Below are 27,297 nucleotides of genomic sequence, written 5' to 3'. Positions count from 1 at the left end.
AATCCCAGCACTTTGGGAGGCCAGGAGTCCAAGACTAGCCTGGGCAACATGGTGAGGCCCTCATCTCTACAAAAATTTAAAACTTAGTCAGGTGTGGCAGCACGCATCTGTAATCCTAGCTACTTGGGAGGCCAAAGTGGGAGGATCCCTAGAGCCTAGGAGTTTGAGGCTGCAGTGAGCTATGACCATGCCACTGCACTCCAGCATGTCTCTTAAAAAAAAAGAAAAAAACTGGTCATGTAAAGAAGGCACAAGGAGAACACCATGTGACAATGAAGGCAAAGGCTAGAGTTATGCAGCTACAGGCTAAGGAAGTCAAAGATGGTGGAAGCCAGCAATCACCAAGAGGGAGTACCGTGGCCCTAATATTAGACTCCCACCCCGCAGAGCTCAGACAACACATCTGTTGACTTAAACCACCCAGCTTGCGGTACATTGTCACAGCAGTTCTAAGGAACTAATACAGAGAAAAATAAATATTTCGACTGGCACTTTGGGTTTGTTTATTGCAGCTGATCCTGATCTTAACAAAGGGTATGGTCAGATTTTTTTTTTTTTGAGATGGAGTCTTGCTGTGTTGCCCAGCCTGGAGTGCAGTGGCACGATCTCGGCTCACTGCAAACTCCACCTTCCAGGTTCAAGCGATTTCCAGCTAATTTTTGTACTTTTAGTACATGGCCAGGCTGGTCTCGAACTCCTAATCTCATAATCCTTCGCCTTGGCCTCCCAAACTGCTAGGATTACAGGCATGAGCTGCCACGCCCAGCTGATATGGTCAGATTTTATTAAAAGTATCAACCTTTTTTGCTGCCTATAAAAATGTTCATAAGTTATCAGTATTCTTAGCACAATTTCTGTGGTTTTATGAGAGCAGGAGGGGCTGTGAAATGAACAGTGATGAAATGGAAGTCACCACTGTTACAATGGTCAAGAAAATCTCAGATGTGAAGGTGATTTGAGAAATAGCACCTAAATTTATAGAGTATCTATCCTATCTGCTATTTGGTACACCTCATTAAATTCTCACCAAAATGTGTGAAGTAGACTTCTAACATTTTTACCATTTACAGCTATAAAAACTGAGGCCCAGAGATCACTGAGTTGCCCAAGATGCTACAGGTGGTAAAAAACTAGAAATTAAACCTGACTCCCCAGCCCACACTGGGTTCACTCTAGCGCACAGGGCTGCCAGAATTGAGGCAAGAGAGGGTTGCCAGGGAAAAGTCCAGCCTGCTTGGCTGCCTGGGAATGGTGCCAGCGGGAGGGAGAGGATACAAGGAAACTGTGAGGGAATTGCTACCCCAGAGTTTTAACATGCAGCACTTTCAACACATAAATGCTTGATTTGTACCATATGAGCTCAGGGAAGAGAGCGGGGTTATGTTTCTAAGTAATTCATACTGATAATGGCATTCTCTCCAAGCTGTCTATGGTGTTACGTGAAAAGAACAAAACACAGAACAGTATACTATATTTTCTTGAACATGCCTAGAATCGCTCTGAAAAGACAGAGGATGGTAACTGGGTAGGAAGAATTTTCATCTTTCATAATTTTGAATCATGACAATGTCTTTATCTTAAAAAAAGATGACACTGAGCACAAAAAAATAAGGTTTTATTTTCAGCTGATTTTAGAAAGCTCAGAAAAAATTGAAAGAAAATTTATCTATAATTCCCTGACCCAAAGATTACCTGTCAGATGTTCACACAAACATCCTGGTGCATTGCTTGGCTTTAAAACAAACTGGGGTCAGGACATGGTGGCTCATGCCTGTAATCCCAGCACTTTGTGAGGTCAAGGCAGGAGGATCTCTTGAGCCCAGGAGACCAGCCTGGGCAACACAGAGATCCAGTCTTTACCAAAAACTTCAACATTAGCTGGGCATGGCAGCATGCACCTGTAGTCCCAGCTACTCCAGAGGCTGAAGCTGGAGGATCGCCTGAGCACAGGAATTCAAGGCTGTATTGAGCTACAATCATGCCACTGCACTCCAGCCTGGGCAACAGAGCAAAGCCCTGTCTCAAGAAAACAAACAAACTCACTTTTATACTCTTGACGCTGGGTAAGCATCTTCTATAATGGGTATATTTAAAGGACTTGGGATTAATATTGTAGTAGGCAAGCACTATTTGTATTCTAGAATATTGCCCTTGCTTTCTAGCTTTAACATTTTCTGTCTCAATTTACACTATTTTTACTAGGTAATATTCACTTTTCTTTTGGTTGTCATTTATTCTGTTTTCAACACTATCTTCGTGACCTGTTTGTGTTCAGAGTGGCTCACAGATAAGGAAACATTTTTGCCCAGTCTTAAATTCGTGGAAGATAATAGGAAGAGTAACTAACTGCAGCAAAAGATTAGGACAAAACATGGCATTATCAGGGCTTGAAAGGACTTTATTGTGGCTGTGGTGAAGCAGGCCCTGGTCTTGGCAGATGATAGCAGAAGGGCACTGAGTGCCAGTGTGCAACTTGAATTTGATCCCATAAAGTTAGGCATCAGGAAGCCATTTAGAATTTTTCACCCGGTCAGATGCTCAGATTTGCCAGAGAACTCTGGTAGTGGCAAGAACCAGAGCTGGTACTCAGAATTGGGACAGAGGCATTGTCCCCCGCCCCCCCCAAAAAAAGCCCAAATCAGAGCAGTGGCAATGTAAGTGCAGGGAGGACATGATGTGGGATTATTTAGAAAACAGGCCAAATGACATGCAACTACTCCACGGATACAGACGAAGCAGGAATCAGGGACCCAATAAGTCTCAGGTACTTTCAAGTAAGACCATGTAGGTGGAAAGGGGCAGGACTCTGGGTTCCATTCTAAGTAACTGAGACTGATGCAGCAGTGGAACCTCCAGATACAGATAACTCCTGACAGACTGAATACGATCTGGGGACAGCAAGGAGGTGGTAGCTTGAGAGAGGTCTACAATCCACCTAATGGTTTAGAGCCACCTGACTACCAGGCCTCTGTGTGGATGGGAAAGTCCTGAGGATTGGACTCTGGAAAACCACCACACTTAAGAGACAGAGGAAAAAGAGCAGTCACGGAGGTAGGTCACGAAATAGGGGTCAACAGGACCCCCGAGGAGTTGAAGATACTGGAAAGCACTGGCCATGAGTGCCAGATCTCCAGCACACACATCATGAATTTGCTTCTCCCCAGAGGAACAGAAGCTCCTTCAGCGTGGTGCCTGGCTCAGGGTAGCTGGTCAACAACTAGCTTTTAAAAAAACAGAGACGAGGTCTCACTATGTAGCCCAGGCTGGACTTGAAATCCTGGGCTCAAGCGATCATCCCACTCAGCCTCCCAAAATGCTGGGATTATAGACGTGAGCCACTGTGCACAGCCAATAACTACTTGTTGAGTGAATGAAGAGGTAGGAGCTGGGCTGTAAGTGGCCACTGGACTTGCTGATTAGAAGGGAGTGATGCCATAAACCACAGCCACTTTCAGGACAGCAGCCTGCCTCCTCTCCTCGTACCTTTATCCTGTCCAACACCTAAGTATAGTAGTACCATTGGAAGTCTGTCTCCTCAAAAGCAAGAATGTTCAGGTACACACGTGTGAGTTCACCTCTTAACTATAGGGGAGAAAACCTGTCTTTATGTATAAGTCTCATTCACTCATTTTGACCAAAACCCTTCAGAGGGAGATGCTGTCATTATGATGGGTACCTCTTCAAGACTATGCAACAGCAACAGAGTCTATAAAAGCTACACAGAGGCCGGGTGCGGTGGCTCACGCCTGTAATCCCAGCACTCTGGGAGGCTGGGGCAGGCGGATCACCTGAGGTCGGGAGTTCAAGACCAGCCTGGCCAACATGGTGAAATCCTGTCTCTACTAAAAATACAAAAATTAGCTGGGCGTGCTGGCTCACGCCTGTAGTCCCAGCTACTCGGGAGGCTGAGGCACGAGAATAGCTTGAACCTGGTAGGCAGAGATTGCAGTGAGCTGAGATTATACCACCGTACTCCAGCCTGAGTGAGAGTGAGATTTGGCCTCAAAAAACAAAAAACAAAAAGCCACACAGAACACAAGCAAGAAAGTACTTTTAGATTAAAATTCATCTTATGTGAATTATGGCAAATGAAATCACCCCACTGTTTATCTGTTTTACATTTTCTTAAAATTAGCATACTTGATCTTTTATAGTTCCCATCTCCATCAATTAGTATTGGCAGATTTCCACTATATGTAGAAGTCAAAAGATCAGACTGTAAAAATATCAGATATTGTAATTAAGAGCTCCAAACAAGTCTTGCAGTTTCGGAGGTAGAAACCCACCCAGCCAGTTCAGCTGCTTGGACTTCAAAGCCCTCCGCCTGGCCATCTCAGCCAGGCTCAGATTCCTTCTCCCACAGATCAGGCCAAGCAGGACTTGTCAAACATACACATTCAAGTTCCTAGCACACAGTAGGTGCTAAGTGGGAATTGATTATAAACTTGAATTCTTCCATCAACAAATATCCACCTCTCCTGTCCAGCTTGCCTCAGATCTTCAGGTTCTCTCTTCACTGAGGCAGCTAAGCTTCTACATCCTTCATGAAGTTTCCTTTACTTCTCGACAGAAGACAGTTCCCTTTAGGCCTATCATCTCTAAATGCAACTGGCTTTCCATTTTCCACTTACTCAACACTCCACAAAGTACATTTGCTACATGGTATTTATTCAATAACTGTATATTTAGTCACCACCTCAATCACTGCTAAGCTCTCTTCACATCTATCTGTACCACAGTTTCCCATCTTAGACTGTGACATCAACTGGCAAGGGCTTGCTGTTGGCCGATTCACCATGACTGACATGGTGTGTCACAAAGAGCTCCGAGTAAATGCTGTGAAGGAAGAGGATGAGGATGGAGATGAGGATCCTGAGAAGGGCCCAGACTGGCTGCCCAACCCATGGACCTGAGTCCTGAGTAAGGCCTGGGAGCTGCTTTCCCCTCTGCCCAGGAGGTCTGTCCAGGGGTGATTCTAAGGCACAGTGGTGAAGGACATGATTGGTCCCCCAAGTGTGGTCCTCAGGTCTCATGGCAGCCACTCACCTGGTAACAGTGCAACAAGCATTCCATTTAGAAGATCTTCCAGAACACACACAAGAAGCATTGTCTAATGAAAATGGAGACAAGGTCTTTCTTGGAAGAGAGTGCCCAAGTAGGTACTCTCTGCCCCAAGACTAACCAGGTCCCTTTTAAGGTCCCTGAGAACAGCAGCCTGGGAGCAACCAAGACTTTCAAAGGCTGACAAGGCACAGAGTGGATGAATGGAATGAACAATACATGAAAAAAACACTCTGGCTGATAGAACCTCCAACCTGAGGCAGGGACAGTGTCGCTCGCTGACATGCAGAAACATGACTGTAGCAGAGATGATGATGATGAGAAATGCTTTGCATTTCCCACAATGCCGATATCCCAAGCCCTGTGCTACCACCCTCTCCCTGAACACACACACACACACACACACACACACACACACACACACACACACACACACACACACACACACACACACACACACACACACACAAAGCATCTGCAGAATAAGTCAGAGGTTGACACCCAGAGCCTGACATCAGGATAGGACTCTTGGCACTCTCAACTGAAACACTGTGATTAGTCCTGACTAGACAGCAAAAGTAATGCCAGCCTAAGCTTGAAATGAAGGGTCCATCTTGTGAAAAGTTAGGCTGCACCCAAGACAGCCAGGTCTGGAAAGTCTTTCACTTCTCCTACTTCGCTGAAAGGCTGTCCACCTTGGTTGAATGTCAGCTTGTACCGTAAGCGGATAGGTTCCTGGGACAGAATAGACAGAAGATGTTATCAGTGGAGAGCAACCCAGGAACAGGGGTCAATGTTAACTCAAGTCAAGTGAGTGCTTCAAACAATTCTGACACAAAATACCTGGGATACTCTCTTTGGGACTACAAACAAGGGGAAACAGGCACATATCCTGGGAACCCTTCGATACTTCTGCAGTCCTGAAATCCTGAGATGGGCTGCAATTCAGAGACCAGCTAAGGAAAACAGGCCTTGTCCTTTCAGAGGACTCCAGAGGATTAGGGAGAGTTCATGTGTCCCTCCCTTGGTCCCCAGCTGTGACAATCCATCTGATCTTCCTTCAATGAGCCCCAAAGACAGACTCCAGCGAGGGATATTCCACATATACCCCTAACACCCAACCAAACCAGAGACTGACTTTCTTTTCTTTTTCTTTTCCTTCCTTCCTTCCTTCCTCCCTCCCTCCCTCTCTCTTTCATCTATCTATCTGTCTGTCTGTCTGTCTGTCTATCTATCTGATGGAGTCTCGCTCTGTCACCAGGCTGGAGTGCAGTGGTACAATCTTGGCTCACTGCAACCTCCGCCTCCTGGCTTCAAGCAATTCTCCTGCCTCAGCCTCCCGAGTAGCTGAGACTACAGGTGCATGCCACCATGCCCAGCTAATTTTTGTATTTTTAATAGAGATGGGGTTTCACCATGTTGGCCAGGATGGTCTCGATCTCTTGACCTCGTGATCCATCCGCCTCAGCCTCCCAAAGTGCTGGGATTACAGGCGTGGGCCACCGCACCTGGCCGACTTTATTTTTTTTTGAGATGGAGTCTTGCTCTGTTGCCCAGGCTGGAGTGCAGTAGTGCGATCTTGGCTCACTGCAACCTCCACCTCCTGGGTTCAAGCGATTCTCCTGCCTCAGCCTCCTGAGTAGCTAGAACTAAAGGCGCGTGCCCCCACACCCAGCTAATTTTTGTATTTTTAGTAGAGATGGGGTTTCACCATGTTGGCCAGGCTGGTCTCAAACTCCTGACCTCAGGTGGTCCACCTGCCTCAGCCTCCCAAAGTGCTGGGATTACAGGGGTGAACCACTGTGCCCGGCAAACCAGAGACTTTAGAGCAAGGCCTCAATGTGTCTCTCTCTACCCACAAAGTTACCGCCCCTTACAGTTCAGAGGCCCCCATCTCCCTGCTACCACAGACACTGGAACATACTTTGTGTGGACTGTCAGCAGCAGCATCTGAGATATCACAGATGGAGGCATCAAAGGACTGAATGCAGGAAGCTTGGAGCTGGATGCCGGCTGCAGCTTCACTCTCATTGACTATTGGGGGAAGAAAACCAGCATGTAACTCATTCCTAACCACAGCTTCCAGGACGGAGATCAGGTGAGGGGGAGCTGGACCTCCCCAACACCCCTCCAAGAGGAAATGGCCCTCTTAGACGTGGTACCCCGAGGCACCTATGGGAGCCCAAGCAAACAGACTCCCACTAATTGATAAAAGGATCTAAGAGGACTTTCCTTCCACACACAGAATGGATCAGGAGTTGTGCGGTCAATAACCGGCATCTGAGAGGCAGCATCAACAGCCAGGGCACATCTTGGGTTGAATTGTAACTCTGCTTCTCACTAGCTCTGTGACCTTGAGTAAAATATTTAATTTCTGAGCCTCGGGTTAACTTATAAAACAGAGGTGGTAGCAGAACGTTGCCCACAGGACTACCATAAGAAGTAGAGACTGCAGGTCATATTTTTGTCTGTCTCGAATCTTTTCCTTTCAGGACAGGCCCCTTCCCCTGTGACTGTGGGGTGCCTGTTAATCAGTAGGGCCCCACTTCCCTTGAAAAGGGGTGGATATGTTATCTCACATTGGCCAAGTGTCTCATATCCCAGGATACAAGTTCCTGGTCCAAGGTATGGAAGTAACACCAACAAGCCCAATCAGAGCCCTTTCCTGGGTAATCAACATACATGCTTCATGCCTGGTGAGAGTTTCTGAGATAAAGAGGGTTAAGGACCATGCAACCCTGGAGCTGTGGGTAGCCACTTTCCTGTTTGTGGCGAAACTGTCGGAATGGTGCCAAAGAAAAGCAGAGTCAAGAGATACAGACAGATTCTTAAGGCATCGTTTAAGAACCTATCTGGATCCACTCATATCTGAAGCCAGATATTCAAGAATCCCCAGTCAGGTAAGCCATTACATTCCCACTTTATCTTCAGTTAGTTTGAGTGAAGATTCTTTCCTTGACACTCGACAGATAAGTCCCAGCAAAGAACCTGGCATTCAAAAACGACAGCCATTACTGAGAAATCCTCAACAGATGACTCACCTTTGGCACAGCCACTTGAAACATGATATCCCAGACAGGCTGGGGAGCCGTGCTCATCATGGTCAAGAGCAGCACCTGTACCTCTGGGTGCCCAGGGGCTCCCATCTGGGAGAAGTGGAGCAGAATTCTGAATCCATTCCGGTCATACACAATGAGAGGCGGCAGGCTGCCTGGCAGAGAGGGCGCGAGCAGAAGGGTTAACACTACTACAAACCCCCCAGACAGCCAGGCTGGAAAGAGATGTACATGTTATCCCCAGATGCTGTTGCTTCTCCATGCAGAACATGTCCATGACTGAATTCCTCTGCACTACCAGAATTCAAGTCCTAGCTGGACTCTAGCTGGACTCCTATGACGCTTCAAACTGACCTTTCTCCACCATCCAACCATCATACACACACCACCAGCTATTAAAAATCACATTTTTGAGGAAGATATGATCATGATTAAAATCATGCATGAACACTATAGAAAACAGAGAATTATCAGCCAGGCATGGGGGCTCACGCCTGTAATCCCAGCACTTTAGGAGGCTGAGGCGGGTGGATCACTTGAGGTTAAGAGTTCAAGACCAGCCTGGACAACATGGCAAAACCCCATCTCTACTAAAAATACAAAAATTAGCCAGGCATGCTGGTACACGCCTGTAATCCCAGCCATTTGAGAGGCTGAGGCACAAAAATCACTTGAACTTGGGAGGCGGAGGTTGCAGTGAACTGCACTCCAGCCTAGGTGACAGAGCGAGACTTGTCTCAAAAAAACAAACAAAAAACAAAAAACCACACACACAAACAGGATTATCATTAAAAAATGAAATAAATGCCTTTTCTTTTTTTTTTGAGATGGACTTTCACTTTTGTTGCCCAGGCTGGAGTGCAATGGCATGATCTTGGCTCACTGCAACCTCCGCCTCCCGGGTAGCTGGGATTACAGGCATGCACCACCACACCTGGCTAATTTTTGTGTTTTTAGTAGAGACGGGGTTTCTCCATGTTGGTCAGGCTGGGGGAGTTCAGGCCTCAAACTCCCGACCTCAGGTGATCCGCCCACCTCGACCTCCCAAAGTGCTGGGATTACAGGCGTGAGCCACCACACCCAGCCAATGCATTCTTAATTCTACCCAGAAACAACCACTTACTTCCTTCTGGTCTTTTTTGTATGACTACAAACACACACATATGCTCACACACACACATATACCACCTTATATTTAATTGTACAAAACCGTAGATACCAAATCACCTCAAATTAATAAGTTTAATAACATTCCAATGGAAATTCTAAAGAGACTTTTAATTTAGCTAAGGAGTGACTCTAATGTTTATTTGAGGGGGAAAAACTATGTAAGACTAACCAATAAATTTAAAAAGGGGGACAGGGCTATAGCAAATACTCAGATAAAATTACAATTCAAGTAAAGTGACATAAAACGTGCGGAACAAATCTAAATGAGACTGTAACATAACATATCCTTCAAAAATCAGGGCTGGCTCAATGAATGGCACTCAGACTGGTTAATCAGCTGGGAAAAAACCTTAATATCAAAATATACATTACTAAAATATAGCTTAGAGCTGGGTATGGTGTCTCATGCCTGTAATCCCAGCTACTCAGGAGGCTGAGATGGGAAAACTGCTTGAGGTCAAGAGTTCAAGACCAGCCTGGGCAATACAGTGAGATCTGCCTCCCACCCCCAAAAAGACAATAAAAATTTGCTGGATGTGGTGGTGCATGCCTGTCATCCTAGCTACCTGGGAGTCTGAGGCAGGAGGATTGCTTGAGCCCAGGAGGAATACGAGGCTGCAGTGAGCTATGACTGTGCCACCGCACTCCTGCCTAGGCGATGGAGCGAAGCCCCATCTCAAAAAAATTAAAACACAGTTTAACAATGAAACTACCAAAGATTTAAGAGACTGAAAATACCAGTGGGGTATGGTGGCAAGAGTATGGGGAAAAAAGCAACCTTTTCAGAAGGGAAATTGGTAATGCAGATCAAAATTTTAAATGTCTACATGTGGCATTTCACTGGTATTATGATCTCCTAATAATCAGGAAGGTATAAAAGGAAGGTATAAAGAAAGGCATCCAAAGATGTTCTTTGTAGTCCTGGTTTTTTTGTTTGTTTGTTTTTTTTTTAGACAGTCTCACTGTGTCACCCAGGCTGGAGTGCAGTGGTGCAATCTCAGCTCACTGCAACCTCCTCCTCCCAGGTTCAAGTGATTCTCTTGCCTCAGCCTCCCAAGTAGCTGGGACTACAGGTGCCCACACCATGCCTGGCTAATTTTTTTTGTGTTTTTTAATAGAGACAGGGTTTCACCATGTTGGCCAGGTTGGTCTCAAACTCCTGACCTCAGGTGCTCCACCCACCTCGGCCTCCCAACGTGCTGGGATTACAGGTGTGAGCCACCACACCTGGCCTGTAGCCCTGTTTTTAACAGTAAACAGGTAGAAAGAAATTGACCTTCAGAGAAGGACTGAATAAGCTGGACATAGTGGCGCATGCCTGTAGTCCCAGCTACTCGGGAGGCCAAGGTGGGAGGATGGCTTGAGTCTGGAGGACGGAGGTTGTAGTGAACTGAGACGGCGCCACTGCACTCCAGCCTGGGTGATAGGGCCAGACCTTGTCTCAAAAATAAAATTTAAAAAAAAAAAAAAAATGACTGAATAGGGCTGGGCGCGGTGGCTCACGCCTGTAATCCCAGCACTTTGGGAGGCCGAGGTGGGCAGATCACGAGGTCAAGAAATCGAGACCATCCTGGCTAACACGGTGAAACCCTGTCTCTACTAAAAATACAAAAAATTAGCTGGGCATGGTTGTTGGCACCTGTGTCCCAGCTACTCGGGAGGCTGAGGCAAGAGAATGGTGTGAACCCAGGAGGTGGAGCTTGCAGTGAGCCGAGATCATGCCGCTACAATCCAGCCCGGGCGACAGTGAGACTCTGTCTCAAAAAAAAAAAAAAAAAAAAAAAATGACTGAATAAACAGATTACAGTACCTCTACGTAATGGTGCATATATATAAGTTCATTAAAAATCAAGTTTTTAAAGAACAACTAAGGGCATAAAAATGGTATAGGCTTATAAAGTAACACTAAATAGAGTATAAAACATTCTATATACACTTTGGTATCAAATTATTAAGAACTGTATGTACATATATATGTACATGATAAGACAAGAAGAAAATCTATCAATACATGAACAGAATTTCCATCTCTGGCTGGTAATGGTATAGATGATTTTACTTTTCTAGTCTATCTTTTTTTTTTTTTTTTTTTTTTGAGTCAGAGTCTTCTCTGTTGCTCAGACCGAAGCGCAGTGGTACGATCTCAGCTCACTGCAACTTCTGCCGTCTGGGTTCAGGTGATTCTCCTGGTTCAGGCTCCTGAGTAGCTGGGATTACAGGTGTACACTACCACACCCAGCTAATTTTTATATTTTTAGGGTTTCACCATGTTGGCCAGGCTGGTCTTGAACTCCTGACCTCAAGTGATCTGCCCGCCTTGGCCTCCCAAAGTGCTGGGATTACAGGCATGAGCCACTGTGTCTGGCCTATTTTATCTTTAATAAAACTCTACATTTTGAACACGTATTTTTGTTTTTAACTTTTTTATTTTTTAACGTTTGCTTTGTAATAATTTCAGACTTATAAAAAGTTATAAAACTAATACAAAAATTTCTATATACGCTTCATGTAGCTTCCCCAGATGTAAACATCGTAACTACAGTACAATTATTGAATTCAGAAAATTAACATTGAACATGTATTATTTCTTCAATCAAAAATCAGTAAAGAAATGTGCAAAGAGCTCCCACTGTTTACCAACTCTGTTTATTTATAAATTTGTCTGCCTGGCTTTCAGGGCTCTCTGCAATCTAACCTCACCACAAAGAGCCATAGGAGGGCTCTGTGCTAAAGAGCCCAGGCCCTGGAACAGACGACCTGAGTTGTGTCCTGCTCTGCATACTAGTGTAGAGATGGTAGGCACCTTAATTAGCTGAGCCTTCCATTTCCTTCCCTTTTAACAGAGATAATATCTACTTTTCTGCTTTAATGAGGATCCCTAGAGAAGGAGGATCACTAGCCAAATTCATCCACTCGTTTGAATTCTACCTCTTGCCAGTCATTTCAGGCCACATTAAACATTCCCTTCTTAATCCCAAATCAATGAACATTATGTGCCTAAGTAAGCCTTTTCATTAAATTCTGCCTGCCCATATCCTTGACAGTGTCAATACTAAGGAAGACTAAGAAATCAGCTAAAAGACAAAGAAGCAAACTTTTTTTTTTTTGGAGACGGACTCTCACTTTGTCACCCAGGCTAGAGTGTGGTGGCATGATCTTGGCTCACTGCAACCTCTACCTCCTGGGTTCAACAATTCTCCTGCCTCAGCCTCCCAAGTAGCTGGGACTACAGGCATGTACCACCATGCCCAGCTAATGTTTGTATTTTTTGTAGAGAGAGGGCTTCGTTATGTTGGCCAGGCTGGTCTGGAACTCCTGGCCTCAAGTGATCACCTGCCTTGGCCTCCCAATTTTTTTCTTCCCCCCCAAATAGAGACAAGGCTATGTTGCCCAGGCTGGTCTCAAACTCCTGGCCTCAAGTGATCCTCCCACCTCAGCTTCCCAAAGTGCTGGGATTACAGGCATGAGTCACCATACCTGGCCACAACCTCTTACTTTCTGCCCTCATGCAAAATCTCTCCCATTTATCAACCAAATTTAAGGGCCACTTCTACCAAATTGGAGTGGAAAAAGCTGGGAACCTAATAGATTCCCAGGAAAAAAAAAAAGGTGGGGAGTGAAACTGTACTTACTGGGCTTAACAGACTCCAAAGAGACAAACACTTGAGCCAGAGGTGTATTCTGTGAAGATGGGGAAGGAGCCAACGGGCCAGCCTCCCAGGACCAACCTGGAGAGGACTTAGTACCTGGTGGCACTTCCTTGGGGACACTTTTCTGCGAAACATAATTCCTACAAAGAAATAAAAAATATCAAAGATCAGCAAAAATTGTACCGATTTCCTGGAATTTGGGTTAGGCTTATTAAAGAACAAGGAAAAAATAACACACACACACACAGACACACACACACACACGCAGAGTTAAATGTCATATGCCTTTTTTTTGATACAGTGTCTCGCTCTGTTGCCCAGGCTGGAGTGCAGTCGAACAGTCTCAGCTCACTGCAACCTCTGCCTCCCAGGCTCAAGCGATTCTCCTGACTCAGCCTCCTGAGTAGCTGGGATTACAGGCACCTGCCACCACGCCCGACTAATTTTTGTATTTTTATTAGAGACAGGGTTTCACCACGTTGGCCGCGCTGGTCTCAAACTCTTGACCTCAGGTGATCCGCCCGCCTCGGCCTCCCAAAGCGCTGGGATTACAGGCATGAGCTAATGCGCCAGATGTTATATGACTTTTGTCAAGTAATCGAACTCATACCTCAGCTTCCTCATCTGTTAAATGGGAATAACAGAAGTAATTTACCTCCTAGGGCTGTTATAAGAATCGAATGAGACAATGTATGAAAAGCACTTAGAGGCTGGGCATGGTGGCTCACGCCTGTAATCCCGGCACTTTGGGAGGCCGAGGCAGGTGGATCATTTGAGGTCAGGAGTTCAAGACCAGCCTGGCCGACATGGTGAAACCCCATCTCTACTAAAAATACAAAAATTTTAAAAAAATAAAAAATAAAAAATTAGCCAGGCGGTGGTGGCGCACGCTTGTAATCCCAGCTACTCAGGAGGCTGAGGCAGGAGAATGGCTAGAGCCTGGGAGGCGGAGGTTGTGGTGAGCCGAGATCACACTACTGCACTCCAGCCTGGGCAACAGAGTGAGACTCCATCTCAGAAAAAAAAAAAAAAAAAGAAAGAAAGAAAAGCACTTAAAATGTCCACACATAATAAGAACCCAATAACCTAGAGCCTTTGTTATGAAGGTTGCTCATGTTGTACCTGTCAGGCAGTCCCTGACAATAAGTAGCTCAGTTAGGTTGTTTCCCAGGTGTGATCACAGAGGGACTTGAGCCAGGCAGATGATACACAAATTACACCAGCTACTATCCACTCCATGATTTTGTCCATTTGGGACACAAACTGAAAACATTTTAGAAAACTAAAGTCCCGAGAGGAGAAATAACCCACCCTGCCCGAGTGGCTGAAAAAAAGAAGACTGAAAGAAATGACCTCTGGGTGGCAAATGGGAATGAACTCCCAGGACATCCCACTTCTGCCAGAGCCTGGTGGTTTCTATCAGGAACATGGGCACTTTCAGGCTGTTTGGGTGAAGGTAAGCTGCACTTTTCCAGAGGCAAAGGGACAGGATCTATGAAAATGTTGTTACATTCACACCTTAGAGAACCTCTCCCTTCAGGGATCTATACTATAAGGCACTCCCCCAAGCACCTCCAAACTGGAAATTATGTAAATGTCCACAAAAGGGAAATGATCAAATACATCCATGCAATAAATTGTAATGTAGCTATTAAGACTGAGGCATATTTATAGAAACTGATATGAAATGCATCACAGATATAATATAATATGAAAAGGTCATGCTGGAGTGCAGTTTATAAATTAAAATCCTGTTTGTGTAACAAGACACAGGAATGTACCACTACATGTATAGAAAAAAAGCAAAGAAGAAACATTCAACCTTGTTTTTAGGGAGTCGCACTTTGCACTTTGTTGTATATTTCTCCATGGATCAAATTTTGCTTAACTTCAATTATATGGTTATTAGAAGGGAAAACGAAAACAAATGGCGAAAACCTCATGTTCTACTACTCCTAGTCCTTAAATAAACCTCTTTTCAGATGTCTTGGCCAAAGCAGGTATTTTCCTATGACTTAGGAAAAGAAGTAAAATGAGAAAAGGGAAGCAGCATATTAAACTTTTTTTGAGAAAGGGTCTCACTCTGCTGCCCAGGCTGGAATGCAGTGGCATGGTAATGGCTCATTGCAGCCTCGACTTTCCAGGCTCAAGTGATCCTTCCACCTCAGCCTCCTGAGCAGCTGGGACTACAGGCATGACCTACCACGCCTGGCTAATTTTTGTATTTTTTGTAGAGATGGGGTTTTGCCATATCTCCCAGGCTGGTCTTGAACTCCAGGGCTCAAGCGATCCACCTGCCTTGGCCTCCCAAAGTTCTGGGATTACAGGTATGACATGGTTTGGCTGTGTCCCCACCCAAATCTCATCTTGAATTGTAGCACCCACAATTCCCACATGTTGTAGCAGGGACCCAGTAGGAGATAACTGAATCATGGGTGCAGTTTCCCCATACTGTTCCATGGTAGTAAGTCTCATGAGACCTGACGGTTTTATAAAGGGAAACCCTTTTTCGTTTGGCTCTCATTCCCTCGTCTGCCGCCACATAAGACATGCCTTTTGGCTGAGTGCGGTGGCTTATGCCTGTAATCCCAGCACTTTGGGAAGCCAAGGCGGGCGGATTATGAGGTCAAGAGATTGAGACCATTCTGGCTAACACAGTGAAACCCCATCTCTACTAAAAAAAATACAAACAATTAACCGGGTGTGGTGGCACACGCCTGTAATCCCAGCTACTCAGGAGGCTGAGACAAAAGAATCGCTTGAACCTGGGAGGCAGAGGTTGCAGTGAGCTGAGATCGCACCCCTGCACTCCACCTAGGGCGACAGAGCAAGACTCCATCTCAAAAAAAAAAAAAACAAAAAAAGAAAACACATGCCTTTTGCCTTCCGCCATGACTGGGAGGCCTCCCCAGCCACGTGGAACTATGAGTCCATTAAACCTCTTTTTGTTTTTAAATTACACAGTCTTGGGTATGTCTTTATCAGCAGTGTGAAAACAAGTACAAGGCATGAGCCACCGCACCTGGCCTAAACTTTCAATAGAAAGATGTTTCTCGGCCAGGCGGATGGATCACCTGAGGTCAGGAGTTTGAGACCAGCCTGGCCAACATGGTGAAACCCCGTCTCTACTAAAAATTAAAAAAAAAAATTAGCTGGGCATGGTGGCGTGTGCCTGTAATCCCAGCTACTCGGGAGGCTGAGGCAAGAGAATCGCTTGAACTCAGGAGGTAAATGTTGTAGTGAGCCGAGATTGTGCCACTGCACTCTAGCCTGGGCAACAGAGTGAAACCCCGTCTAAAACAAAAAGAAAAAAAGACCAAAAAAAAAAAAGAAAGAAAGATGCTTCTCCAGGGCGAGAGGCTGTCTTAGAGCACCATTCTCTGGCCCTTGTCCCATGAGAAGGAACCGCACTCAGGAGCCACACTCTCCCAGTCCCTTTGCCCAGAAGACTCACAGAGGGCCCAGAGCTGGCTGTGGTGAGAGGAGGTCCAACAAATTCCTGTCTGCAGAAGGGTTCTGAACGTCACCGCCTGGCAGCATGAGGGAGGGATTCCTCTTTTCCTCACAGCAATTCTGACCAGAACCCTGTCAAATCAGGAATGGCTAAAATAAGACCAGGGTATGAATGACCATCAGCCACAGTAAAACTAAGGCACAGCTCTCCTGAGCCCACCCAAGCTGCTGTGGCCCAGACTGGTGACATCACTTGGGGCAAGAGGGGAAAGAAAGGGCAAGATCACATGAAGCTCCTGGGCAGACCTCCAGGAAGTAGGCAACTGGTGCAACCTGTCTCCCTCCAGGGTACCAGCCAGACAGTTATGGGTGAGGAAGAGGCTTTGGACCTCCAAGGCCATGATCCCACCAGGACAGTGCAGGAGCACCTCTCTGCTTACCAGGCAGTGCTGCCTCACAAGGGCAGGTCTGAGACCCTCCCCTTCTCTCTCCAGGCCCTGGGAAGGGCATCCTTACCGTGCCTGTAACAGGAGCATCACTGATTCCTGTAAGAAAGGAGTAGAGTGAGATGCCTAACAGTAACTCCACCTGCTTCAAGATGAAGAGTAATGCCACACCCATCCTTTCTAGGACATCCAGAAAGTCTAGACAAATAAGCAACTTACTGAAGGTCATGCGACTCGTCCATGGCCAATCTGTGACTAATATGCAAGGGAGACCCTCTGAACTGCCCAGAACACCTGATTCCCTCGGCAGCAGATATGTGATCCCCAAGGGAACCAGCTCATTCCCCTACTCACAATCACCCGGACTCCCTCAGCAGCAGGTATGTGCTTCCTGAGGGGACCAGCTCACTCCCCTACTCACAACCACCCTGATTCCCTCAGCAGCAGGCATGTGCTTCCTGAGGAGACCAGCTCACTCCCCTACTCAGAACCCTGCTGATTCCCTCAGCAGCAGGCACTTGCTCCCAGAGGGAACCAGCTCACTCCCCCACTCACACCCATCCCGATTCCCTCAGCAGCAGGCATGTGCTCCTTGAGGGTCCAGCTCACTCTCCTACTCACAACCACCCTGATTCCCTCAGCAGCAGGTATGTGCTCCCTCAGCAGCAGACACGTGTTCTCCAAGGGTCCAGCTCACTCCCCTACTCACACTCTTCCTGACTGCTCAGCAGCAGACATGTGCTTCCCAAGGGGACCAGCTCACTCCCCTACTCACACCCATCCTGACTCCCTCAGCAGCAAGCACATGCTCCCAGAGGGAACCAGCTATTCACAACCATCTCGACTCCCTCAGCAGCAGGCATGTGCTCTGCGAAGGGAACCAGCTCACTCCCCTACTCGCACCCATCCTGTGCCTACTCCCCACAAGCACCTGCCCTTACCCAAGGCTGCCAGGTCCTGATGAAGCAAAGATGACACCACAGTCCCCGCCTGCGCAGGTCCATTGTCCACCTCCAAGTCAATCAGGGGGCAGGTCTTCATGCAGCCTGCTGGATTCTGAAAGACTAGAAAGCCCAGGGTTAGGAAGAGAAGTCAGTTGGACATGAAAGCGAAGTCTCCACATAAATCCTATCAGCTTCCCTCAGGCCACCTCCCAATCAAATGGTAATGCCCTCCCTGCCCTTCCAAGAACCTTCCACTAAGCTGAGTGTCCTGACACACAGCTCAGCTGGCATCCACGACAAGAGGGAGCCAAGGCCTGCCTTCCTACCCCAGAGATCACCGGCCCTCCTGCAAAGGTCCCATCACCCTGGAGGAAAGCAGATTCAGCCTTCTCCAGCTCAGGCCATTCTGAGGCTTCTGACCACAGCTGATCAGAATCACCCACAGTGCTGGAAAGACGCAGACCTCCAGGCCCAGCTCCAAGCAGTCTTGATTCAGAAGGTCCAAGCCAGGGACCGCATTTCAACCAGTGCTCCAGGTGATTCTGATACAGCTGACCTGGCACTAGGAGCCACTAAGGAAGACCATTTCTTTTGTCTCTAGCTCCTGTATGTAAGCATTTATGAGAATTCAAACGCAGGCACAGCTTAGCCATCTGCTTTTGTGTGTAGTCAAAGCTGGGGTCCAGCCTGGCAACCAGCTCATGACAATTCCTAAGGCTGGGTGTGGCATCATGAAACCCACTTTCACAGGAAGAGGAACAAAGGGCGAGTTCTCTCATTTCTATTCCTTAACCCAGAATATGTTTAGGACCCATTTCTTTTCTGGGAATTGCAGGCTGCCCCAAGGCAGAGAAGGCAAGGAGAAGCTTTCAAACATACCTCTGGAGACAGGGATGTCTCCCAATGAGCTGGTCACTCTGTTTCCAAAGGTGACCCGGCCCTCCATCACCTGTTTGTACAGCAGAACTCCTTGGGTGAGGAGGTCATTTGCCTGGAGAATTTCCGCTGAAGAATGAGGGAAGACTCAGAACCCCCTGGTTTGGCAACCAACAATCTCAGTCTTTTCTAAGCTTTTCCATAAAACAGCCTTCATATGGCTCGACTATGTTCAGTTTATCCACACCTCCTGTCCCCAGATTGTGTCATCGGACCCTATCAGGCCTAGTCAGTTAACCCAAGTCCTAACATGTTAGTAGTTCTCAATGCAGAAGGAAGCAAATCTGTTCACCTTCTACACCTGTACTGTCCAGAGTAATGGCCAGCAGTAAGCACTCAAATTAAGGCCCTTTCAATAACAAACTTTTAACTTTAACTCAGAACCTGAAGCTGGTGGCTCATGCCTATAATCCCACCATTTTGGGAGGCCGAGGCGGGTGGATCACCTGAGGTCAGGAGTTCGAGACTATCCTGGCCAACATGGTGAAATCCAGTTTCTACTAAAAATACAAAAAATCAGCCGTGGCGGGTGCATGTAATCCCAGCTATTCGGGAGGCTGAGGTGGCAGAATTGCTTAAATCCAGGAGACGGAGGTTGCAGTAAGCTGAGATCGCACCATTGCACTCCAGCCGGGGCACCAAGAGCGAAACTCCATCTCAAGAAAAAAAAGAAATATCAGAAACAGAACATTAGCAGCATCATGGGGGATGCCACGAACAAAACTGAGACCAAGAGAACTCTCAATTCTGAGGGCCTATTTTCACTCAAGGAAAAAAGGCTGTGCGTGGTGGTTCACACCTGTAATCCCAGCATTTTGGGAAGCCAAGGTGGGCAAATCACTTGAGCCCAGGAGTTTGAGACCAGCCTGGCCAACATGGCAACACTCCATCTCTACTAAAAGTACAAAAATTAGCCAGGTGTGGTGGTGCGCAACTGTAGTCCCAGCTACTCAGGAGGCTGAGGCATGAGAATAGCTTGAACACAGGACGTAAAGGCTGTAGAGGCTGCAGTGAGCTGAGCACGCCACTGGACTCCAGCCTGAGCAACAGAGTGGGATTGTCTCAAAAAAAGGAAAAAGGATTGCAGAGGGCATGCACGTGCTATCCACTAAGAGAGACTGAAGAAATATAAACCAATTATACAGTATGGCTTTTCTTTTATGTCTGACTTAGAACAATTTTTTTTTAAGTTAGCAAGAGATGATTAAGGAGAAATTTTATCAGGGAAATCTGAACACTGACGGAATCTTTGATTATTTTGAAATGTCCAGAGGCCGGGGATTGTGGCTCACGCCTGTAATCCCAGCACTTTGGGAAGCCGAGGCAGACGGATCACTAGAGGCCAGAAGTTTGAAACCAGCCTGGCCAAAATGGTGAAACGTCATCTTACAAAAATACAAAAATTAGCCAGGCGTGATGGTAGGTGCCTATAATCCCAGCTACTTGGGAGGCTGAGGAAGGAGAATGGCTTGAACCTGGGAGGCAGAGGTTGCAGTGAGCCAAGACTGCACCACTGCACTCTAGCCTGGACGAGAGAGCGAGACTCCATCTCAAAAATAATTAAAAGAAAAAGAAACGTCTAGAATTTGCTTCAAAACAGACTAGGGAATGGGTGGGTACAGAGGTACAGATGACACAAGATAAAAAAAATCAGCTATGAGCTGGTAATTATTAAAGATGAGTGAAGAATACATAGGATTTATTTTACTATTCCCCTCTCTCATGTTTCGAGATTTTCCATAATAAAGAGTTAACATTTTTTTTTAGTAACTGTGGACAATTCTCCACTTCCTTACAGATGTACCTTCCATTTCCCATCGGCCTGGCCCTCTTAGGTGACCTACCTGGCCCCTGAAGGTACAAAAGCCCGTAATCCCTTGGAGACACCACCCGCAGCTGTTTCTCTGGCCCCTGCGATTGGTCAGCTTTTCCTGAAGCCTCCAAGTGGGATCTTTCTTCTACCTCTCACACCCCAATCTCCATGGCCAATTTCCACCCCTTTTCAGGCTTTAGACCTGCTGCTGATTTCTTACTAAAGCCTGGATCCTGCTAGAAGTCAGTTCTGAGGCAACTCAGGCCACACCCTCCCCAAGCCCAAACTCCACGGAACCTAAAGTCCACTCTGTCTTGTTCCTGGCACAGCAGTGTGACAGGAGGGACCGAGTCTGTCTTGCAACTGGGCTGCTAGCTACACCCAAGGAAAGAAAACTTACCGAGTGCATCATCGTCATCAGTGGTGTCACTCGCCAGCTGGAACAGCATGGGCCACAGCTTTTCACACCTCTCATACACGACCTGAAAGAGCAGAGCTTGGTTCATGACACACGCCCGGGCACACCATAAAGCCCCCCTCCAGGGCCCCAGGAGCCTCCGATCAGGCAGACGGCAGAGTCTGGGGCTCCAGAAGGCCTCCCATTGGTCCTGACTTAGAGACTGCAGTTTTGAAGTAACATGGCAGAGTTTCAGGAAAAGACTACAGGCTACAAGTGTATGATTTTTGAAAATAAAAGAATCTGACCGGGCAGAGTGGCTCATGTCTGTAATCCCAGCACTTTAGGAGACCAAGGTGGGCAGATCACCTGAGGTCAGGAGTTCAAGACCAGCCTGGCCAGCATGGTGAAACCCTGTCTCTACTAAAAATACAAAAGTTAGCGGGTGCCTGTAATCCCAGCTACTCGGGAGGCTTTCTCTTAGGAATTTGGAAAGACAGTAGTTCATTTCTACTAATCTTGTGAAGTGGAAGGACAGGTAAATAAAGAAGTTATGTGGAGGTTGGCTCTCCTCCTGTGCAGAGAAACATAAAAAAAAAAAAACTGGAATGCAGAGGGAGATGGCTGAAACAGACCTGCAGAAGGAGGTGGAGAACAGAGCTCCAAGGGAGTCCAACAGCATGGCTGCCTTGAACCTGGCACAGACGGGCTGTGGTTTCTTTTTGATTGTTTGTTTTATTTTTTGAGACAGAGTTTCGCTGTTGTTGCCCAGGCCGGAGTGCAATGGAGTGATCTCAGCTCACCACAACCTCCACCTCCCGGGTTCAAATGATTCCCCCTGCTTCAGCCTCCTGAGTAGCTGGGATCACAGGCATGCACCACCATGCCCGGCTGATACTGTATTTTTAGTAGAGACGGGGTTTCTCCATATTGGTCAGGCTGGTCTTGAACTCCTGAACTCAGGTCATCCACCTGCCTCGGCCCCCCAAAGTGCTGGGATTACAGGCATGAGCCACTGCGCCCGGCTGGGCTGTGGTTTCTTAGATATGATAACAAAAGCACCAGCAAGACATTAAAAAAAAAAAAAAAAAAAGGCCAGGCATGGTGGCTCATGCCTGTAATCCCAACACTTCGGAAGGCCAAGGCAGGTGGATCACCTGAGGTCAGGGTTCAAGACCAGCATGGCCAACATGGTGAAACCCTGTCTCTACTGGCCAGGCACGGTGGCTCACACCTGTAATCCCAGCACTTTGGGAGGTTGAGGTGGGCGGATCACCTGAGATCAGGAGTTCAAGACCAGCCTAACCAACATAGAGAAACCCTGTCTCGACTAAAAAAAAAAGAAACAAACAAAATTAGTCAGGCGTGCTGGCACATTCCTGTAATCTCAGCTACTCAGGAGGCTGAGGCAGGAGAATTGCTTGAACCCGGGAGGCGGAGGTTGTGGGGAGCTGAGATCAAGCAATTGCACTCCAGCCTGGGCGATAGAGCGAGACTTTGTCTCAAAAAACAAAACAAAACTTCCCCGCTTCAAAAGGTGATATCAAAATAGTGAAAAGACAGCCCAAAGGATGGGAGAAAACTGTCTGATAGGGAACCTGTATCCAGAATATACAAAAAAAACGCTTGTAACTCAAAAATAAAAAGACAATCCAAAAGATGGGCAATGGATTTGCACAGACATGTCTCCTAAGATGTACAAGCTGCCAATAAGCATAGGAAATGCCATCAAGAAGCAGAAAGTTGCAATGAGACAGCACTTCACACCCTCCAGGAGGGCTCCAATCAAAAGATAACAACAAATGTTGGCAGGATACAGAGAACTGGAGCCAATACATTGCTGCTGGGAATTCAAAATGGCACGGCCACTTTGGAAAACAGTTTGGCAGTTCCTCAAAATGTTAAATATGGAGTTACCCCAAGATCCAGCAATTCCATTTCTAGGTATAGTCCCAAGAGAATTTAAAATCTATGTTCACATAAAAACTTGGACAAAGTTCAAAGTCATTATTCGTAATGAATAATTCAAAGGCATCATTCGTAATAGCCAAAAAGTAGAAACAACCCAAATGCCCATCAGCTGGTAAATGGAGAAACAAAATGTGGCATAGCCACACAATGGAACGCTATCCAGCCATGAAAAGGAATGAAGCAGTGACACATACTACCAGATGGATGCACCTGCAAACATTAGGCTATGTAAAGGAAGCCAGACACGAAAGCCCACGTATTGTGTAACCGCACTTGGACGAAGCATCCAAATAGGCAAATCCAGAGAGACAGAAAGTGGATTAGTGGTTGCTAGGGACTGGGGAAAGGGGTGTTTGGGAAAGGGGGAATGACTGTTGATGGGTACAAGGTTTCTTTTAGGGGTGATTAAGAAATTCTATAACTAGGTAGGTGTGATGGTTGCTTTTATGGTATGTTAATTATCTCAATAAAGATGCTATATAAGATCCAAGATCTCAAGATGTGGAGAAGCTAGAACTTGCATATGCTGCTGTTAGGACCATAAAATAGTGCAATCACCCGTGAAGATAGCTTAGCCACTTTGTTTCCTAACAAGTTAAATATATACTTAGCACATGACCTAGTAATCCCAGACATCTACCCACAAGAAATGAAAATAGATGTTCACACAAAATCCCGTACACAATTGTTTACAGCAGCATGATTCATAATCACCCAAAGCTGGAAACAACGCAAGGCCCATCAACAGGTACACGCTGTGGTACATCCAGGTGACGGGACAGTACCCGGCAATAAGAAGAAACAAGCTACTGCTACACACAGCAACGTGAATGGCTCTCAAGTGAGATCCAGAAACCAAGCAAAAATAGAGGGTTATGTACTGCGTCATTCCATTTATACGAGAGTCTGGGAGTTGTCAGCCAATCAGAACAGAAAGCAAATTAGCAGCTGCCTGGGGATTGGGGAGCAAGGGAGAGACGAAGGGAGGACAAAGCAGCACAAGAACATTTGGGGAGGTGTCAGATAGGTTTACTGTCTTGACTCTGAGATGGCTTCATGGGTGCAAACAGGTGAAAGCATTTCAAACCCACTTTAGTAAACACGTGCAGCACCCTGTGTTACACCTGAAGATTACCTGCAGGGCCTCCTGGTTGGGCGGGGCCTGCCCTGGCCTGCGGTACATGCTCAGCATCTCCTGCAGCACCTTCACATGGCTTCGCACTTCCTCCACTGCACTGACCCTCTTGGACACCTTCTCTGCTTTTTCTTGTTCCTTTTGGGAAAAAGAGGAGGATGGGAGTGAGGGAGCAGAAACCCTGGCTGAAGCCTGAACAAGGGATGGGAAAGAGTCACTATTGAGAGAGCTCGCTCAGGGGCATCGCCAGGATGTTAAGTGCATGGGAGAACTCACATAGTGGGTGAAAAAATACTCAGAAGCCCAGAATTCCTGGGGAGGAAAATGCAGTTTGGGGACTGGTGACCGTGACCTCTGCCTTTGTGCCACCAGCCTCAAGCCCTCTGAAAAGCAGATTCCTAAACCTGGACTTTGTCCATACCAATACCTGTTGCTGGGACCCAAGCTGGTGTCTAGGAAATGCTTTGAGCAGCATGGATGAAAGCAGCTGAGAAGTATGGCAGCGGGATTTCTGGTTCCAATCACCACCTTGCTGCCCTTGAGGGAGCCTATAGCTCTTCCCCAGAGTTCAGGGCTAGGAGCCACTCTTTCTCCTAGGCAACCGTTCCTCTACCCCTCAATCATAGGCTCATATGTACTGTCCTTCAGCCTCTGTCAAATGCTGCTTCTACTGAACCAACTGGAAGAATGCCCACCTCCTTGACCAAATTCTTGATTAACCGGTTTGCGGCCCGAAGGTCCTCGGGGTGGTTGCTCTTTAGAAGCCTTGTCAGAAGCTGCAGAGAGTGAACAAGAAGAGTAGGTGAGACCACAACTACCTCAGGCCCAGAGTAGAAGCAGCAGCAACAGAAGAGTTAACACTAACAACAGCGCATACATTTTACATGCACCATCTCACCAAATGGTCCCAAGGACACTACGATGCAGGCACTCTGACTATCCCAATACACCACTGGTTTTCTTTTCTTTCTTTTTCTTTTTTTTTTTTTTTTTTTTTTTTTTTTTTGCTCTGTTGCCAGGCTGGAGTGCAGTGATGCAATCTCGGCTCACTGCAACCTCTGCCTCCCAGGTTCAAGCAATTCTCCTGCCCCAGCCTCCCGAGTAGCTGGGACTACAGGCGCGTGCCACCATGCCCAGCTAATTTTGGTGTTTTTAGTAGAGACGGGGTTTCACCATGTTGGCCAGGATGGTCTCAATCTCTTGACCTCGCGATCTGCCCACCTCGGCCTCCCAAAGTGCTGGGACTACAGGCATGAGCCGCCGCGCCCGGCCCACCACTGGTTTTCAGTGGGGTAGGGGGATGTGGGGGATTACTTCTCCCAGAGAATGTCTGGCTAAGTCTGGAGAAATTTGGTTGTCACAACTAGAGAAGGGGTGCTACTGGCAGCTCGTGGGTAGAGTCAGGAATGCTGTGAACATCCTACAGTGCACAGGACAGTCCCCAACAACAGAGAATTCTCTGGCCCAAGAGGGCACTAGGTCTGCAGTTGCCCCGGACCGTGTGCTTTATGACACGACAGACCCTGGTGATCTTGTTCATCCCTTCATTTCCAGCGCCTAGCAGGATGCCTGGCACAGAGAAGTCGCTCAATCTTTGTGGGACGGATGGCAGGAAAAGTGGACATAATGAGGGCTGGTGACACAGGATTCTTTCTCAGAAGTCACACCACACCTCCTTCCTAGCTCCTCCCACCCTCTGCAAACCTAAGGCACCAAGCAGGAGGAAAGCCAGGGAGAAAGGTGGCCTGGAACCTAGACTAGCCTTGCTCGTTCTAACAACAGGGACCTGATGGCCACAGAGTATCTAGGCCCAAGGAGTGGGTATAGGGAGAGGGTGCAGTTGACAGGCAGAGCATACCATGCAGAAATGAGTACGCAGCGTGTAGCCTTCCGACGCTCCATGAACTAGACCTTGTGACTGACCAAGAACAGTCACAACCAAAAGCACTGCCAGCACTAGGCCAAAGGGCTCCCCACTCACAGGCACCATAGTTATCCCTGGGTCTTGGCCACCTTCTTCTTCTTGTCCCTCTAGATACTGATGTCCAAGGAATAACAATTTGGGGAGTTCATAGTGGATGGAAAATGGATAGGGCCGGGCTCACTGGTACTGAGAAAGAGCTGAACCAACACATAGCAGCAAGTTCTTCCACTGTCCCCACCCCAACACCACACCCACACAGGACATGACCCATCCATCACCCACACTCCCCACGGGCTATCCTTCTGCACCTTCTTTCCCCAAGGAAGGCTGTGCAGAAAAGGGAGAAGGCACAAAGAGAGGGCACAAAGTACTCTTGGAGGAGGAGCAGGAATTATGTACTGGGCCCAGATCTACACTGGGGTAAGGCAGGATCACATACAGATCCTACCAAGACCCAGGATGCAGTGTCTGCCTAAGAACCAGGCTGAATCAAAACAGAGACTGGCCCTTATTAATTGACTTATCCGTGAAGAACGCACCCAAACCTTCTGCTACCTCACTCCTAAGGGCCTGTCTGGAGAGGAGAACCCATGTAACCTGGCCCCCTCCACACTCCGATTCAAGCATCAAAGGGCACTTACAGTGCCTAAGAGAAAAGGTCTGATCAGACACCATGTAGGTCTGTTTCCTTACCTTGGACTTTTCTTCATCAGCATCAAAGATGGAGCTCTTGGGCCAGGGAGATGGTGGGGGTAAGATTTTATCCACTGGTAGTTTAGGGTCTTGTTTTATAATTCCTAAAAACGCAATTTACAAAGTTAAGACGCCGATATGGTACCCAGAAACTTCAGTCAGAATCCAGTATGAAGTCTGAAAACCCCTGGTTCCTAATACCATGCTAGCAAATCACTGTCAACAGCCTTCAAAGACAACACCCAGTGTATGAATGAAGTTTTGCATCATCTCTTAGGAGAATCCAAGGGACCATGGTGGCCAGGACAGCAGAGCCAACTATGTCAGAGAAGAGCCAGTCCTGAAGGCCTGCAGTCTGTGGGCCTTATGCTGTAAAAACATGGATCAGTTTATCCAGCTACATAACCTCCCAGGGATCAAAAGTTTCTGGAGGGTCCCTGATGAAGCTCCAGAAAATGCTGAGTGTATGTGACAGGGAACAACAGTCCATCCTGAACCTGAGTTCCTTAAGAGTCCAACATAAAAAGGAATTCAGATTCCCATCTTCCAAACAGGGCACACAAAGGTAGGAACTATCACCCCCACCGTGACAACAACAAAACACTGGAAAGTGTGCAAATTCACAACATTTTTGTTATTTTTGAGACA

At 47.0% G+C, this 27,297-nt stretch overlaps 1 protein-coding gene across 1 annotated transcript in view; it reads right to left on the bottom strand.

Annotated features, from left to right (window-relative positions):
- Window positions 1-4,214: 4,214 nt before the first annotated feature.
- The window catches only part of LOC129048849 (ADP-ribosylation factor-binding protein GGA2-like), a 30,667-nt gene continuing 7,584 nt past the window's right edge, over window positions 4,215-27,297 (bottom strand). Inside the window, 13 exon segments of the mRNA XM_063728404.1 lie at window positions 4,215-5,796; window positions 6,986-7,002; window positions 7,005-7,095; window positions 8,103-8,272; window positions 12,920-13,077; window positions 16,392-16,522; window positions 16,907-16,935; window positions 17,778-17,900; window positions 18,660-18,785; window positions 20,930-21,011; window positions 24,033-24,170; window positions 24,728-24,808; window positions 26,650-26,753. Of these exon segments, the coding sequence (XP_063584474.1) occupies window positions 5,686-5,796; window positions 6,986-7,002; window positions 7,005-7,095; window positions 8,103-8,272; window positions 12,920-13,077; window positions 16,392-16,522; window positions 16,907-16,935; window positions 17,778-17,900; window positions 18,660-18,785; window positions 20,930-21,011; window positions 24,033-24,170; window positions 24,728-24,808; window positions 26,650-26,753 (1,361 nt within the window). The 3' untranslated portion in view covers window positions 4,215-5,685.

Source organism: Pongo abelii, chromosome 9, assembly GCF_028885655.2.
Source record: "Pongo abelii isolate AG06213 chromosome 9, NHGRI_mPonAbe1-v2.0_pri, whole genome shotgun sequence".
NCBI lineage: Eukaryota > Metazoa > Chordata > Mammalia > Primates > Hominidae > Pongo > Pongo abelii.
Note: the sequence above shows the minus strand (reverse complement) of the source record. Positions and strands in the feature narration are given on the sequence as shown.